The sequence below is a fragment of the Oncorhynchus masou genome, chromosome 6, assembly GCF_036934945.1.
Source record: "Oncorhynchus masou masou isolate Uvic2021 chromosome 6, UVic_Omas_1.1, whole genome shotgun sequence".
NCBI lineage: Eukaryota > Metazoa > Chordata > Actinopteri > Salmoniformes > Salmonidae > Oncorhynchus > Oncorhynchus masou.
In genome coordinates this window covers 39,865,046-39,882,803 of record NC_088217.1, presented here as the reverse complement: position 1 = coordinate 39,882,803, position 17,758 = coordinate 39,865,046, and the positions used below count along the sequence as shown (strand labels likewise).

The 17,758-nt window shown below is 44.2% G+C and overlaps 1 protein-coding gene across 1 annotated transcript in view; it reads right to left on the bottom strand.

Annotated features, from left to right (window-relative positions):
• Nucleotides 1-309: 309 nt before the first annotated feature.
• Nucleotides 310-17,758, bottom strand: part of LOC135542050 (plexin-A2-like) — a 59,304-nt gene continuing 41,855 nt past the window's right edge. The window contains exons 11-32 of the mRNA XM_064968659.1: nt 17,457-17,553; nt 16,925-17,124; nt 16,032-16,183; nt 14,873-14,990; nt 14,604-14,740; nt 12,526-12,693; nt 11,641-11,734; nt 11,243-11,482; nt 10,984-11,127; nt 10,179-10,413; nt 9,880-10,022; nt 9,468-9,736; nt 8,046-8,112; nt 7,679-7,825; nt 6,691-6,850; nt 6,447-6,550; nt 5,515-5,611; nt 5,204-5,397; nt 4,929-5,098; nt 4,603-4,815; nt 3,935-4,085; nt 310-3,721 (exon numbers count right to left, since the gene is read on the bottom strand). Of these exons, the coding sequence (XP_064824731.1) occupies nt 3,626-3,721; nt 3,935-4,085; nt 4,603-4,815; nt 4,929-5,098; nt 5,204-5,397; nt 5,515-5,611; nt 6,447-6,550; nt 6,691-6,850; nt 7,679-7,825; nt 8,046-8,112; nt 9,468-9,736; nt 9,880-10,022; nt 10,179-10,413; nt 10,984-11,127; nt 11,243-11,482; nt 11,641-11,734; nt 12,526-12,693; nt 14,604-14,740; nt 14,873-14,990; nt 16,032-16,183; nt 16,925-17,124; nt 17,457-17,553 (3,396 nt within the window). The 3' untranslated portion in view covers nt 310-3,625. The remainder of the gene's footprint in view (nt 3,722-3,934; nt 4,086-4,602; nt 4,816-4,928; nt 5,099-5,203; nt 5,398-5,514; nt 5,612-6,446; nt 6,551-6,690; nt 6,851-7,678; nt 7,826-8,045; nt 8,113-9,467; nt 9,737-9,879; nt 10,023-10,178; nt 10,414-10,983; nt 11,128-11,242; nt 11,483-11,640; nt 11,735-12,525; nt 12,694-14,603; nt 14,741-14,872; nt 14,991-16,031; nt 16,184-16,924; nt 17,125-17,456; nt 17,554-17,758) is intronic.

Here is a 17,758-nt window from a genome sequence, read left to right as displayed (position 1 = left end):
GGTTCTAGTGCTGCTTACGCCGGCAGACAAATCACCTCCCAATAATCGCATCAGACATTGGCTCCAGTGTAAGAATGGGAACATGAAGTGGAGTTGCCATGAATTATGAAACACAAGATGCTTCAGTAGAAAATCCACTGCATGTTAGCTTCATTGTGAGGCAGAAGGGCCAAGTCAGCGTCAAGGCGTCTATTCTATTGGTCTGAAATATTTTAAAGAATAATATGCATATCCATAAGCTACAAGTGTAACATATAATCAAGGCCTACACATGCTGGCAATGACTCATTTATAATCCAGACAAATGTATTTCCATCAGTTGACATTTTAATGTATAGCAACAGTACAAAGTGAATCGTTTGCTTCCAAAATAGTAATGTTTTGTATGTACAATATTTATACAATAATTTATTGTTTAAAAAAGGTTCAATGGTAAAATGTATTACAGTTTATTGCACCACACATTTATAAATTATCATCATAAAAACATCACACATGAAACATTTAACACTTAAACAGGACATGGGTTTTCTTATTTTGATTCAACTTTTACGTTTTTAAAACTCTTTTACGAATATCTATTTGTGGAGTGCCCTCCAATGTTGACCAAAATGACCAGGGCCCGGTTTCCCAATAGCGATGGAATTTAGGCTTAAGAGTGTTTTAATAAGACATCTTTCCTACAACTGCCAAATATGTAACATGCGTTTCCCATAGTGATAGACTCTCAGATCAGCTTTCTCCATGCAAATCTTTCCTTAACATTATAATTATTTAACAATACTGACGACGGATCAGTTTCTAGAGAGATATTACCACCTACGGCTGCAAATATTATAATAACGCTTACCAAATTACATTTATGAAAATGCACTAAATCACCGATTTGGCATATCATTGCGTACATTATGCTACACATCATTAAATATATAGAGACAAATACAGACAGTCTACAAATAGCAAAATAGAACTCAATTGATTAAACATTGCAAAAATCACTGAAGCTGGAAACTCATATCTGCCTCACTAACTTTAAGCATCACAGATCACTGCACCTGTACATAGCCTATCTGTAAATAGCACATCAACTAGCTAATCCCCATATTATTTTTTATTTAATTATTTTTGCTCCTTTGCACCCCAGTATCTCTACTTGCACATTCATCTTCTGCACATCTATAATTCCAGTATTTAATTGCTAAATTGTAATTACTTCACCACTACGGCCTATTTATTGCCTTACCTCCCTAATCTTACCTCATTTGCACACACTGTACATATAATTTTCTATTGTGCTATTGACTGTACGTGTGTAACTCTGTGTTGTTGTTTGTCTCGCACTGCTTATCTTGGCCAGGTTGCAGTTGTAAATGAGAACTTGTTCTCAACTGGCCTACTTGGTTAAATAAAGGTGAAATAAAATTTAAAAAAACATTAAATGTATTTCTATATGAATGAAACAGGCCTACTGTTTATATTTTAATGTGCGCATCTCCGTTTTCATTTGAAGCATATTTTTATACGTCGCATGTTTGTATCAATTGCAAGGACATTGGCAACTTTGGATTTGTAGTCAGCTTTGTTCTGAAGTCATTGGCGGCCAAAGAAACTGATAAACCATGTGATTCTAATGTTAGTGGATATCCTCTGTGTATAATGGGACGCAGGAGGGAAAAAGCATCTAAGGACGCACTTAGCTGTTCTATAAGTTGTCTGAAACAGGCATTAGATTACGATTGGTTCCAAGTGCTACGTTAATAACGATGGTTTTGGGAAACAGCTTGGAGATGTAATAATGTTCCTATGAAGAAGGGTCTAACGATGAACAATGCTTTTGGGAAAACGGGCCCAGGACAAGTAACTGGTCAAAATTACTGGAGAATAATGGAGAAATCATCAAGAGGGTAATGAATGATTTCAGTGCAGATAAACATATCAAACAGAAACCCTGAATTAAAGCAATCCTATGGAGAGTCCAGTTTTATTATGCTAATCTTTAAGGTGACACTCAGTGAATGTAACAGCAAAAATCATTTGTCATTTGAATATGTTAAATTCAAACCATTTAAAAGGCTATTCTCTCTTCTTGACCTCATCTTTTAAAAACGTTAATGGGACATATTTAAAAGAAAGCTACAGTCTACTTGATACAACAGGAATCTTGAGTTTCCACCTTTGAAAGTATGCTATGTAGAAACCTGAGGATTCTCTGAAAGTATAACACAATGATCTACTGAAATTCAAGTATCATGTTCAATGTAAACATTGACTGATGGCTGAGGGGTCTCATAAACCAGGAGGAAACTGATCTGACCCACAGGAAGTGTCATTAATCTTCCAGCTCTAAGGAATGATTCCCAAAGCTCCATTGGCTTCTTTGGGTCACTGCTAATATACAGTTGGTTAAATAAATGGTCTAGAAACCCACTTCCCTAATTTCTGTCATCCCCAGAGTGCCTTAATAACTTAAGACCACCTTGTTAAACTTTTCTATATATAATTTCTACTTTGGCTACAGGGTATTTTACATAGTATGAAACATGAGAAACTTTTAGGACTAAGAGCAAGGGTCAACAGGCTGAAGTGATCATTTTAAATAATGGGTATATTTGGAATGGTTTTCTATTCAGATTTATTCTCTTTACAAATGTACTGAATTCTGATGGATTAATTCAATTAAAGCATAAATAAATTCAAATAGACTCATAGAAGGTTTTGGGCACCAGATTACCTCCCCTCACAATGCATCCAGTTCCCAGATTTAGGCACATGTTTGCACAGGCAGTAGGCAGAGTTACTGTGTAAACATTACTAAGGCAGATTTGATTGAATCCAGCCCAAAGTACGCCATTGTCACACCCTGACCATAGTTTGCTTTGTATGTTTCTATGTTTTGGTTGGTCAGGGTGTGATCTGAGTGGGCATTCTATGTTGGATGTCTTGTTTGTCTATTTCTATGTCTGGCCTGATATGGTTCTCAATCAGAGGCAGGTGTTAGTCATTGTCTCTGATTGGGAACCATATTTAGGTAGCCTGTTTGGTGTTGGGGTTTGTGGGTGATTGTTCCTGTCTCGGTGTTTGTTTGCACCAGTATAGGCTGTTTAGGTTTTCGCGGTGCGTTTATTGTTTTTGTACTGTTCGTGTTTTTATTTTAATTAAACATGAATCTAAATAGCCACGCTGCATTTTGGTCCTCCTCTCCTTCGACTCAAGAAAACCGTTACAGCCATAATAGAATTGACCCCCAAGGAGCCTTCATAAGGCTTCTTGAAGGCTTTATGACGCAGCATTAGACTTGTCCGCTGAAAAGGGAATGTCAGTGCAAGGCCAAGGCTATGATATGCATGTATTTAGTTTTTGTGGTACTGTTTAGTAGTCTCTCGTTGCCTGCTCATCCCTTACGCCTCCACATGTGGCCCCACTGCAGCAGACAGAGAGAGGACAGCAGTGCTTGGTGAATTTGCTTGTATATCTGTGCTCTTCCATTGTTGAGCACTCAGGCTGAATTATTATGTTGTTCAGTTTCCTTCACCTGCTGCTGGTGGGGCTGCTTGCTCTTCTGGTAGCATGTGACCTGTGTCCTGGGCCTTGTCTGTCTGTGTGTCTCTGAGTACACACGTCTGCCTCAGCTCTCCACAGACATGGCTGTGATAATCTGCTCTACTTTGTAGGCCAGCCTCTGCTTCTGGGCCTGATCATCCTGCTCCAGGGCCTCAATGATCTGACAAATACACATACAAGACAGACACGAAATCAGCAAAGCAGGCAGGGAAACACAAGGTTACTGTACTTTGTGCTGCAAATACCCTCCTGTTACTACAAATAGGCAGGCTAAGGGGTACTTTAATTTACGTTGAATCTAGATGCCCCTGTTTTGGATGCCACCCTAGCCCCCTACTGCATTTTGTAAAGACATTGAGGTATAGGGCCTCACCTCTTGGCTGTACTTGCTGACGTAGGCATACATCTCGTGCAGGGCACACAGCACATTGAACTCATTGGAGTGAAGACGGGCCTGCTCGGCCAGGTAGGCATTCATGTCCTGGTCACTGATGGCAGGTAGGCGGTTTATGTCCGCGTAGTACCTAGCGGGAGACAGAAACGCACACAGGCTGTTCTGTCAGCCAACATGTAACCTAAACACAGCAGGTGTAAAAGAAACACCTGAAACTACACACCCCACAGTCTGGACATGACGAGATAAAAAAAAAACTGTTGACAGGTTCTCTTCTGCACTGTTCGACCAATCCAGTAAGTGTGGAGGACAAGTTAAGATGGAGTGTTGTCTTGTTAATATTCCGGGTGGAAACAACTACAGAGCACAAACTGGCAAACATGTCGTAGCTAGCTGCTACCCACTGGGCACAGACATCAATTCAACATCTATTCCACGTTGGTTCAACATCATTTAATTGAAATGTGGAAACAACATTGATTCAATTTGTGTGTGCCCAGTGGGTATATGTTTCACTGTGGACTGTTAACAAAAAGCCTGGACACTGAAGTCGGTCTTCCTCTGTGATTTCAGTGTAAAAGAATAGCTACGAATCCATTAATAATATTACAGTTGAGTGATGTGAGTAGAACACACACTCATCTCACCTCTCCACCCAGCTCTTGTAGTTGGGGATGTCCTTGGCGTAGAGTAGCTTGGTGGAGGGGGAGTCCTTGCCCAGGCGATGCTCTGAGGTAGAGCAGGAGTCCATGAAGGTCTGAGCCACCACAGACAGACAGGCGTCTGTGATGCTGCTTTTATGGATGTCAAACACAAATTGCGGGTTCTTGATCACATTCACCCAGAAGCGCAGAGGCAGGCTGGGACAGAGGGAGGATGAGAAAGAACAGTTTACAGACCATCTATATATTGACACGATCAGCATAAAATCATTATTGCTTTCAAGTAGCACATTAAATCTGCACTCCCTTACCAGTTGCTTTTCCATGTGTGGCGAACGTCCATGTCATGGATGCCATGCTTGTCAGCCTGCTCGTCCAGGAAGTCAAACATGTACTTGATGGCGAGTGGAAGAGCACTGCCCCGGCACACAGTGCTGAACAACGTCTCAAACAGGTCATCGACAAACTTCTGCAGTGTACCCTAAATAAAAAAACACAGCAATGTTAAAAACACACCATAGCATTGGAACAAAATGACTGAATCTGTAATTGCTAAGATGCTCTGGGGGGAGAGTAAGGGAAATACCTTAGTAGCCAGTAGCCTGGTCAGGTATATCTCGGACACCATCTTGGAGCCGCGCTCACCCTCCTTCTGGTCCCCATGGTCGTGGTTCTTGACCAGGTGCCACACCTTCACCCCACTCTCCATGTCCGGGGTGAGCATGGGCACGCGGGAGTGAGGGCTGTCAGGACTGGTGGGGGTGGAGCGGAATGGTACATCTGCAGAGAGAGAGGGTCCCAGACAGACGGTCACGATATATTATCTCTAGAATAATAAATAGGTAAGTGAGTGGTTTGGTGGTGAGAGTGGCTCCAGGGCAGGTCTGATTGACTGACCGTATCTACTGATGCTGCGTGGGAAGCTGGCTGAGGAGGGCAGGTTGTACGAGGACATCTGCTTGGGCACCAGGGCCACCACACAGTGGTCTGACACCTGCAGGATTCATACGGAAAACACAAGGGTTCATGTCAGTTTGACCCACTCCCAAATCCGCATTATTGGGTCAGAACATGACATTGATATGAGAAATTTGGCCCGATGAAGACCTAAGAAGTTATTCAATTTACAATTTGTGATATGCAGTATAATGAACTTGAACTTAGGGGGTAGGCAATGGTGAAGATGTGGGTTTTTAGGTGGGGCTGAAAGATAGTGATGAACAGATGGCTGGAGGGAGGGAGTGAGTTCCAGACTCTCTGCGCAACACTGGAGGTAACACTGATAGGGGAGAAGAAGGTCAGAGAGGTGTTCATGCCTTTTGCAGTAATGCAGGCTCCCAGCATGAGTAGAATTCACTGCTGCTGCTCTACAGGAGCCACAGACCGGGCTGTCACAGAACCAGGTACGTAGCAGAGGGGAGCATTCCCCCCCCCCAGAGAGACTAAAAGTAATCGAGGGAAATTGTTCATTTCCTTGATAGATTTTATCAACACATTCATGTCTTTCAACCCCCTGGTGTGGCAGCTAAAGTTGGATGTCTTTGTCTCTTGGCTTAATGCAAACATGTTTTAAACCCCATAGTCAGAGCATTTGTGAGTGCAGAGTGAGATGGACTTTAATGTGTTTACACTAGTGCTCTATTTAAAGCTGTTTAACATGAACACCCCTCATGATCTACCCGTAGCAGGAGGCAGCTGACTCATACAGGAAATGAGAGAGGTGGATTAGTTTGGTTTACTATGGCCAGAGGCAGCATTGTGGACAACAGAATGTACAGAGGCTGTGAACTGTGTTTGTGAACTGTGTGATGGGGATTGAGTGGTTTGACCTGATAGTGCATGAGGGTGTTTAGTCTCTTCCAGTCTCCTTCAATCTTAGTGGTGATGTCTTCATCCTGCAGGACCACACGTGCCGTCCTCCCCTGGCGCCATTCTGGTGGGGGAAAAAACCCAGGTGTGCATCTATGAGTCCCTTTTCAAGGTTCAATAAGTCAAACACAAGAAGACAGTGAATAACCACTGTATTAGTTATTGTATGTCATCCATTCATTGACTGGAGCCAGTCTGTCTCACCCAGGTCCATGTCCGCAGCCCGAGGCCTCTGGGAGAAGTGCATGTTCCTACAGACAGCATCCAGAATCTTCTCCTTCACCTGGGTGATGGTGTCACAGTTGAGCACCTTAACGGGGAACTCAGGGCTGTTCTCGTTGTCTGGGTTCACACAGCTCAGAGTCTGAGGAGGGACCAGAGAGAGAGAGAGTGCTGTTATTAGTATTCACTGTCCCTCTCTTTAAATCGGCCTCCAGGCTGCATGGAAAAGGCTCTCCTCTCCTTGTGTGCCATCTCTCTCACAGCTTTGGCCAGAAATGTAATTTCACACTTTCAGCTGAATGTCGGGTTGCCAGCTCTAGTGGGGCATTAAATGGATAATGAGACACAACCTCTTCCTCAGGGTGACCAGAGACGTGTCGTCTTGTAACTGGGCTGCTCTCAGGCTAATGCCTCTGGGGGATGAGCCACACTGTTGCTGCATCCAACTTCTGCTTTAGCTACAGACAAGTTCTCCCAGGGGTCAAGCCTTGATTACATCATCAGGTTTAACTCTTAGCTGATTGTGTCACTGAACAGCATGTCAAACATGATTTGTATCATCCTTTTGGCTCTTTACTGTTGTATTATCTACATACCCTGATGAAGACAGCTTGGCTGTCGAAACGTTGGTAATTACATTTTTGCATCTGAGCTCCTAGAGTGTGCGGCTCTCTTTTATTTTCAAGTTTTCTACTCCGCTAGCCAGCACCTCGTCTTAATAGGTGTGCGTTTCTTTTTCTTCTAGATCGTATTATCTACAGTAGCCAATTAATTATCTCCTATTCAGAGCTTTGACACAAGGGCACCATGAGTTAATATTTACAGAGGCGCGCACAGCATGTCCCCTTCCAACTGTGGTGTAAGCAAGCCCCTCACTTTTATGGTGGTAACTATGATTAAGAAAATACTCCAAGTGGTTTTAATAGAATCCGACATCTAAGACATATTGTCGTATGGTATGGTGACTCACCAGGGTCTTGTAGTCAATCTGCTGGCGGATGAGTTTGTCTTCACTGAGGGAGTAGCGCGCCTCCCCGGTAATGCAGTCGATAGGTCCCTTCTCCATCTGCTGCTTGATGGCACAGTAGAGCATGAAGAGAGGCTCACCTGCACACTCCTTTGTCCAGGAAGGAAAGGACGTGTGAGAGAGGAGAGGATTTGAGAGAGGAAAGGAGAGGAGATGTACATTGTTCATAAAACACGTCTATATCACACACGTTTAATCCCAACGCACATAGAAATCCATCTGGTGTATCATCAATAACAATCATTCAAGGATTGGAGTGATATATCATGGTGACGTCTGCAATGAGGAGGTTCCAAGTCATTGATATTACCTTAAGGAATTTGTGAAGTAGGAAGGCAAACCAATTAGTCAGCATCTTCTCTGCAACTGACTCGGTTCTGCAAGAAAGGAAGAGACGGATACATTTTAAAAAGCGGGAGATGTCGGAGCATAGAGTGGTCTGACCATTTAGGTAGAGAGAATGCTGAAGAGGGACGGTAGACAACCCAGTGTTGTGTAAAAAACAACATGGTGAGTTAGTTTATGTAAAAGTAATATGCTGCTCTGCATGGTCTCAGAGGACTAACATCAGAACCTGAGTGCTGCTGCTATAGAATGGAACCTATTTGGGTCATGACATAATTGTGCAAAAGCTACTATCTGACCACTTTCTCCCCTTTCACTGTGTCAGCAGTGCTCATCCCATCATCAAATGCTATGTGGGCAAAATTGTGATTTATTATGTATCAATAGATACACTAACACATACTTGTATGTTCTATCTGATAAAACATTCAAGCTGTTAAATATGAACCTTTCGCCTCCCTTTAGAGGTAATACTACAGTATAGCTCCATTGCAGCCTCCTAACTTGCTCATCTCTTTCCTTCTCGAAAGATGGTGCCGATAGACATGGCAGCTCTGCTTCTAGCTGCTAGCTCCTGCTCAATGCTCCTTCTCATACATATAGCTGGCTATCACTTCTTTCCCATTGCCTGCATTCCATTATCATTGGGATTGTTTTTGTGACTGCAGAATGTTTGGGCTAACAAGGTCAGCCTTGCTGGCTCCCATGTTAACACATCCTTATATTTAAAGAGTGTGTCTCAGATTGAGTGGCTCCTATGAAAGATTTAGCAGGCTTCTCCCAGTCCTGGGAAAACAATGTGCTGTGCAGAATAAAGTGAGGTGGAGGGGAGGAAATGTGAGCTTCAGCTGAATGTTTCATGAGTGGCACATAGAGTATAAGTCAGACTGACAATGGCTGTCTACCCTCGCGCTCTCTCTCTCTCTCTGTCTCTCTCTCTCTCAATTCAAGGGCTTTATTGGCATGGGAAACATATGATATCATTGCTAAAGCAAGTGAAATAGATGATAAACAAAAGTGAAATACACAATAAAAAATTAACAGTAAACATTACACAGTAAACATTACAGAAGTCACAAAAGAACAAAGACATTTAGAATGTCATATTATGTCTATATAACGTGTTGTAACAATGTGCAAATAGTGAAAGTACAAAAGGGAAAATAAATATACATACATATGCGTTGTATTTACAATGGTGATGGTTCTTCACTGGTTGCCCTTTTCTTGCGGCAACAGGTCACAAATCGTTGCTGTGACGGCACACTGTGGTTCTCTCTCTCTCTCTCTCTCTCTCTCTCTCTCTCTCTCTCTCTCTCTCTGTTATTCTGTGTGATATGAGGTTTTCAGCATTCAAAAAAACAGGTAACAAGCGTTCTGTCTGTACCTGCGCAGCAGTAGTTTAGGGTGGTTCTTGCTCTCCAGGTTGCGCTCGATGAGGTCAGAGAGGAGGTGTTTGAGCACGTCTGTGGCATACTCCAGGCGGCCCTGCAGCGCGGTCATGATTAGCGAGGCCACATAGCCGCGGTCACGCATGGAGAAGGAGCGCTGGAGTTCCAGAGTACGGATAAATGTCAGCAGGAACACTTTGTTATTCACCAGTTGGGCAAACTGCTTCAGAGCCTTCTCCACACCCTGCTGCCCGCTCCCAGACACCTACACACACACAGAGACACACACAGAACGCTCAGAGAGTAGAGGGATCTTGCATGGGGTATATCATCTGATTCTACAAATAATGTACAGATACAGTAGATGGCAAGGGGTCAGGTGTTGCCAGGTTTGTAATGGTTGGTTACCTCCAGCTCCCTGAGTACAGGATGGTCATCAAAGCCAGGGAAGAGGACCCTCATGGTATAGGTACGGTAGTCCAGGTGGGGGATCCCAGCCCTGTCCAGGTCACTGGTCAGCTCGTTGATGTCAGTCTGCAGCTCAGCGAAAGCTAGGCGCAATTACACAGAGAGAGAGAGAGAGAGAGAGAGAGAGAGAGAGAGAGAGAGAGAGAGAGAGAGAGAGAGAGCATGATTGGATTAGCATTTTATTGTTCTCTTGTATGGGCAGTTGAGATTGTCTGATAACATGTGCTGGTCAGATTCACCTTCCTTGCACTCCAGAGCCACTCGCGACTCCAGGTTGTCCATCTGCATCTGCAGGCGTTTGAGAGTGAGGTCATTCTCGTGTGACTTGCGTCTGTAGGCCAATAGGACGATGAAGACGATGATGAGCAGCAGGCCTCCTCCAGCCGTGATGCTGAAGATGGCGGGGAGGGTGAGCAGGCTGTCTGAGCGGATGTGGACTGCACCAGGAGAGATGTGGAGACCACCCACCTGGACCTGTACATAGACAATAAACCATAAACACACGTGTACATAGGCCCTCATGCAAAATGTAACACATAGGTAAACTATACTGATCAATACTTTCCTTTTTATATGTTTGTTTGAACTTGGCCAAGCTGCATTTAACTTAAAGTCCAAGTGCAGTCAAAATTCAGTTTTCCGGTGTTTTGTATCATATTGTATAGCAGCTAATGAAAAGAACAGTGTAAAAGTCTGAAATAATTTGATCAGTGTTATTTCCATCCAGTTGCTGGTTGAAAATATAATCTATTCAAGAACTTCTAATCAGCAGGTTTTGCATGGGTGGAGTTTTGGCTTGCTTGGTGACATCACCAAGTGGCAAATAAGTTAATAGACCGATAATAAAGAGAGTTCCAAACCAACCTGTCTACCATTAACAGATAGTTTTCAGTTTTCCCCTCCCCATTCAGACCACTCGCAGACTGTCTTATCAAAATTCTTCCTTAATTGTTAAACAGAAATTATTTGATACAGAAACGTCTGCTTTGGGCCTTTAATAGTTTATCTAGAACTGGACTTTGACAGTCTGACAGACAAACTGACCAGGACTTTGTGCCGGCCTGTGAGGTTGGGTGGCTCACAGAGGAGCTGTGTGTCAGAGACGGTGAGGGAACAGGGTGTGTCCCCGATCAGCACAGTGTAGTTCAACCTGGCCCCTCCAGATGCAGAGGGCACCAGGTTACGCCCCTGCAACACAGAGAGGAAACCCCACATCCGTTAGGTCAGTAGATAGAACTCCTCATCTTATGACATTACTGCTACAGAGTTATGGGCTGCTTTAGGTTGGGCTGGGTGGTCCCACCTTGAGTATGATGGGGGAGCCAGGTTTCTGCTCTAGCACCCCAGACAAGCTGAGGGGCTCTAGGTAAGGGTTGGGGTAGTAGATGAAACTGGTGCTGTTGTAGGTGAGCAGGGCCTGCACGTTGTTGAAGACAAAACCAAACTCCTCCACGTGTTTCACTGACTCCTGCTCTGGTGTGTACTCTGCCTTCAGGGAGGGAGCAAAGCAGCTTATCGTGGTGGTGTTGAGCACCTTACACACCTGGAGAGAGATCCAAGGACAGAGACAGACAAGAACAAAGAAATAATTGTCAACACTTTTGAAATGACAATTAGAATTGGCCACCATTTCTCAGGACAAGACAATATACAGGACAGGGGAAAGAGATACAGTAATATGTTATCAGTGGACAGACTCACGTTGACAGACTCGTGACCGGCATACTTGACCCTGACCCTCGGCTCCTGCACCACATCTAGGTTGGTCCCCGTCACCATCAGGGTAGTGTGTCCACTAGAAAACACAACACATACACAATTTTACACCTCCATATTGGCCACTGAATAGGTGATCCGGGAGATGAACGTCAGTTTCCTCTTCCTGTCGTCATCAAAATCACCTGATTGGTATTGAATTGTACTTTTTCAGCATAAATGCATCTTTGGTACCTGGAAAACATTGAACTGTTCTGGCCAGTTAGAGCCAAGTGGAAGGATTCTGCTAGCTGGCTTCCTGTTTATTCATCTATCAGGTATCCAAGACTGGCATTTCCTGAATGCTACCTGATTGTGTTATATGTATTATCACAAACAAACTAACCCTGTTATCACTTGGTCTACATGTAGAGCTCAGAATAAAATGAGACCGATCTGAAGAGAAGAGAGAAACTAAATGGAAAAGTGGAACATCTGTCTAGTTAGCTTGAGATGGATCCAGTCATTCCCACACTTCAAAGGATACCTAAGCTTTGGTGGCCACATGGTGTGACTGCACACAGATGATGAGACGATGGGACTTCAATTATAAGTCTGTGAAATCCTCTGTCAGTTGACTTAGTAGAAAGCCAGTAGTCACTCCACTGCACAACTTCTCCCTGGCTGGCTGTTTCTGTGTCCTCGAGTCACACCCCGCACTGCACCAACTATCATGCATAATCTTTGACAGGAAGGCCAGAAGAGCAGGTTGCTGTGGTGCCTTGCATCTTCACTCAACTTATCCCTCAGTAATATACAGCTGAACCAAATGGGGGAAAAACATCAATAGTTTATTAAAATATCAGTTTATTCTTTGCTGGGTTACTGTACCTAGTGATGCTCCACTCTGGCTCGATGCGCTGGACTGTGGGATCCTCAATGTACTCAAAGCTCAGGTTTCCTGGCACCTTGGCCAGATCCACAATGAGGCTGACCTGCACCAGGCCAGCGCCAGTCACAGAGGGTGCCGAGAAACACACAATCTCCGACATGGTCCGTCTGGGAAAACCAACAGGGAATACCAACACGGTTAAATTCCTTTGATTCTGCCTGTGCCTACTCTTTACCGCAGGGGAATCTTAACTCTACTACAGTGAGTTATGCACATTACCATGCAGGGCGAGCGAGCATTACTGTCTGCCTCTTCCTTAGTAGAGACACGTTACAGAGGAAAAGTGGTAATTAGAGGATTTATAGCTAATGGTTCCTCTTCTTCACCCTACTGACTCTCACAACGAGGCCTTTTTGATCTTTAAAGGTCCAATACAGTCTTTTTTCTCTCATTGTCAAATAGCAATCCTTCTGGGTAACAATTAAGTACCTTCTGGGATTGTTTTAAATTGAAATGGTCAAAAATAAACATAAATGGCTTCTTAGCAATTTCCCAATAAATCATTTCTTATTCATTTTCTTGGTCTACTAACTAAATTAATGCCTGCTGCTGTTACCAGGCAGGCCAAAACTCCATCCCACCAATTTCAGGGAGTCTTTTCAAACAGCTCTTACACTAAAAGAGCATTATCATAATTAATCCAACCTCATAGTGTGGAAAAATACACTGTATATAAGCATACTGTATATACAAAAGTATATATGCAAATGAGAGGATTTGGCTATTTCAGCCACACCCATTGCTGACAGGTGTATAAAATTGAGCACATAGCCATGCAATCTCCACAGACAAATATTGGCAGTAGAATGGCCTTACTGAAGACTATGGAATCCTCTGACTTTCAATGTGGCACCGTCATAAGATGCCACCTTTCCAACATATCAGTTTGTGAAATTCCTGCCCTGTTAGAGCTGCCCCGGTCAAATGTAAGTGCTGTTATTGTGAGGTGGAAACTTCTAGGAGCAACAACGGCTCAGCCGCAAAGTGGTAGGCCACACAAGCTCACAGAACGGGACCGCCGAGTGCTGAAGCGCGTAGTGAGTAAAAAACGTCTGTCCTCGTTTGCAACACTCACTACGAGTTCCAAACTGCTTCTGGAAGCAACTTCAGCATAAGAACTATTCGTTGGAGCTTTATGAAATCGGTTTCCATGGCCGAGCAGCTGCACAGAAGCCTAAGATCACCATGCAAAATGTCAAGTGTTGGTTGGAGTGGTGTAAAGCTTGTTGCCATTGGACTCTGGAGCAGTGGAAACGCGTTGAAATAGTTCAACAGAAGGATCTGGGTTTGGCGGGATCCAGGAGATCGCTACTTGCACAGTGCCCACTGTAAAGTTTGGTGGAGGAGGAATAATAGTGTGGGGCTGTTTTTCATGGTTCGGGCTAGGCCCCTTAGTTCCAGTGAAGGGAACTGTTAACGCTACAGCATACAATGACATTCTAGATGATTCTGTGCTTCCAATTTTGTGGCAACAGTTTGGGGAAAGCCCTTTCCTGTTTCAGCATGACAATGTCCCTGTGCACAAAGTGAGGTCCATACAGAAATGGTTTGTCGAGATCGGTGTGGAAAACTGGACTGGCCTGCACAGAGCCCTCACCTCAACCCCATCGAACACCTTTGGGATGAATTGGAATGCCGACTGCGAGCCAGCGTCAGTGCCTGACCTCACTAATGCTCTTGTAGCTGAATGGAAGCAAGTCCCACAGCAATGTTCCAACATCTAGTGGAAAGCCTTCCCAGAACAGTAGAGGCTGTTCTTTCAGGAAAGGGGGGGCCGACTCCATATTAATGCCCATGATTTTGGAATGAGATGTTCGACGAGCAGGTGTCCACATACCTTTGGTCATGTTGTGTACATAAAACCCAGGAAAATCACATATTTAACTGCACAGGACCTTTTAAAATTGGTCCCGACAAAATAAGAGTAGGCACTTTCATCAAGTACCCACTTTTATCTAAGGATCTTTGTAGGAGCTTCCATAGAGGGTTCTCTTTTGGCCTTCTCCTCTGCACTCACCTGTACAGCTCACAGGTCTGGTTTCCAAAGGTAACATTCACTCTGCTACCAGCACCCAGGTTCTCCCCCACGATGGTGACCTTAGTTCCGCCAGACTCAGGCCCTCGGCCAGGGGTCAGTCCCACCAGGTTAGAGGTCTGGGAAAAGAGCATGGCATGTTACTTTGTCAACTCTGTTGTCGATGACTCATATGATAGTCTATGAGAACAAACTGTTCCAGAGCAATAATACTGAAGTAGAGAGATGTGTACTATGTATGCATATCATACCACAAAGGAGTAGAGCTGGGAGGACTGAGTTCGTAGTTCTGGTCTACATTCACCAACACACAGCTGGACTGGACCAGGTGCCCTTCCCTGAGACGTAGAGTCCATCTCACACACAATCCTGTCAAGTCACAGACAGAGACAGAGACAGAGACAGAGACAGAGACAGAGACAGAGACAGACTACTGTATGCTTATTGTTATTGTTGAATGTATGGTTATTTTGACACTTGGTTATTGTTGTCAATGTTGTCCTGTTGACAATTTCAATATAAATAAGCTTTGGCAATATGTACATTGTTACGTTGTGCCAATAAAGCAAATTGAATTGAGGGAGAGGGAGAGAGAGAGAGAACTTTGCTGTACACGTTTTTCAAGTGAACAGAAAGTGCTATTTTCTGTTGGTCTCTCCATTCAATGTGATTGTGGCAGACTTTCAAAGTAGTGGTAAGTCAATATGGAAGGCCATCATTCTTCCTAATGGAAAACCAATAGCACCAATAGAATAGCAATGTTAAACTACACCCCATCTCTACCACCCACCATTAACTCGGGCACCATGGCAACAGTGTGTTCTCCATAAATTTATTAGCGTGTCAGGTCAATAAGATAAAGTATGCAATGAATAAGTCATTATAAAACTGACCTACAGTAAAAAAATAATGGTTGTAATGCCATGCTTTAAAGCACTGTGTGGGGCCTAAATGAGTAGTCACAGAAATGTCTTAGGGATTAACCTTTCACCTGACAATAACAGGACCCAATGAATCCTCTTCTCGCCCCCCTCTGCTCTGTTGGGCGAGTTTTCCAATTTTCTGCTGGCATGTTTCTTTATACAAGGATATAAATAAGGTGCCCTCAGCCATGGACCAATTGAATGACATGGCTGTGAGAGAAACCCATGGCTAACAGATTGTCCCTGCAGTCAGTGACATGCAGCGCATTTCAATTACAGCGGTGCCGTCAGCCTCAGAAAGACACACAAAACAGCTCTGCTCTCCACTCCTCAGTACACTAAAGCAAGCCTGCTGCAAACTGTTTATCTCTATCTCTATCATTGGTTGTAATCTTTGTGTGTGCGTGTGTGTGTGTCTTTGCGTGTAAGTTGCCTGAGTTTGTGCATGCATGTGTGTCTGGGTGCTTCTGTGCGTGTTGGTTCTTACTGTTCTGCAGTGATGTAGCCCTCTTCCTGTGGAGTGCAATGTACCCCTGCCACCTCCACGTTCCCCAACAGTTCTGAGAAGGACAGGCCCAGGTTCATTCCCTGTATGGTGACCAATGTCCCCCCCTCTGGAGGCCCTGTCACTGGACTCACCTACAGGGAGGAGACAGTGGCATGGAGAAGTGCGAGACTTAGAGCACTTCAGAACACTGTATATTAGTGTTGGAAAGTGAGAGGATAAAATAATAGGTAGAAAACATATCAATCAGAAATCATGTGGTTCAAATAGAGCCTTTAAGTAATATTCCATGCGTCGGCCTTGTAGCAGCACTGCATCACCATGTACAAAGATAATTATTCAGAAGCTCTCCTTAAAATGGCTTGACCACACAAACGCCCCTCAGGTCTGTAGTGCAGCTCTATCCCTGTTCCCAGCAGCAGGCACTAGCAGTCCGGGTCTGAATCAATTCCCTCCCAGACTGCCACTGAAACACTAATAATGTGACAGGGACTTCAAAGGCTTGCGGCTCTTTGAAGTGGGAGCATTAGTTATATGTCTGTCTGACCCACTATGTCTCTTGTAATAAAGAAGGAGTAAGGGCCAAAAAGACTCACAAAATAGGCTGCGTAGTGCACGGCTCATGGCTGCATTCATTTGGTTGCAGAGATAATGTTGTACTCTAGGTAGCCCACGCTGTGTCTCGTATAGTCCTTCCTTAATTGTGTTCTACTGATTTGAAGGAGGATATGATGCTCATGTCTAAGGACTGATCCCAGTGTTTTTACTGGTTGTTTCTGAGAAGGCCTCTTATTACTAAGGCCCTATGATGGATAATGATGAAGGTTAAAGTAGAGGTTTGCAGGAAAAGGTAAGGGTCTCACTGATTAACTAACCTCGGTGATGCGTGGGTTGGTACACTTGACATTCCTGCCGGACAGGTTGAGCCAGCGGCTGGCGTAGGGGCTGATGGGTGAACAGTGCTGCTTCATGGTGCAACGGCCTTCTCCACTGCACCAGCCACACTGGAACTTCCTCTCGGCCCTCAGACACATGCCACAACTGTCCCGCTGGGCACCACACTTATACAGGTGCACTGTGGGATAGAGGAGGACCGCACTTGAATTATATTCAGTGCGTGTATATTTCACAGTATTTAGATATTGAATGGCACCATTCTACAACCAAATACATAACGGAAAGAGTTCTAACAGTCAGAAACCAAAATGGTAAACACAAAAGTTCACCCTTCACTCTCACAGCACAAATGATTGGCCTTAATAATAACACAGTAGAGCGTGAGTGCCATGTGAACTTTATCTGGAGGCAGAGGGAAAGCTTTGACGTGGGCTAGACCCCATTCCTCCCAACAGAGTGACTGTTTTCTACTCCTCAGCAATAGAAGGCAATGATGGACGGCACAGGCACCTTTAATCTTCTCGGGATTGTCGATGATGAAATTGCCGTTCCAAACGATAGAAAGGTCCACCGCCAGGTCACTGATCTTTACACCCTCATAGATGTACTGAGAGCGAGAGAGAGAGAGAGAGAGAGAGAGAGAGAGAGAGAGAGAGAGAGAGATGAGGCTTTTAACCACCTGTCATTTCTATGATCACTATCTGCTCCTCTCCCCTGGGTCTTGCCCATATTGGGACAGGACTCTGCGGGGACTAGAGAGGCTGTTCATTGGACGTGAGAGAGGAGAGTGAGGTATAGATACATTAAAATGT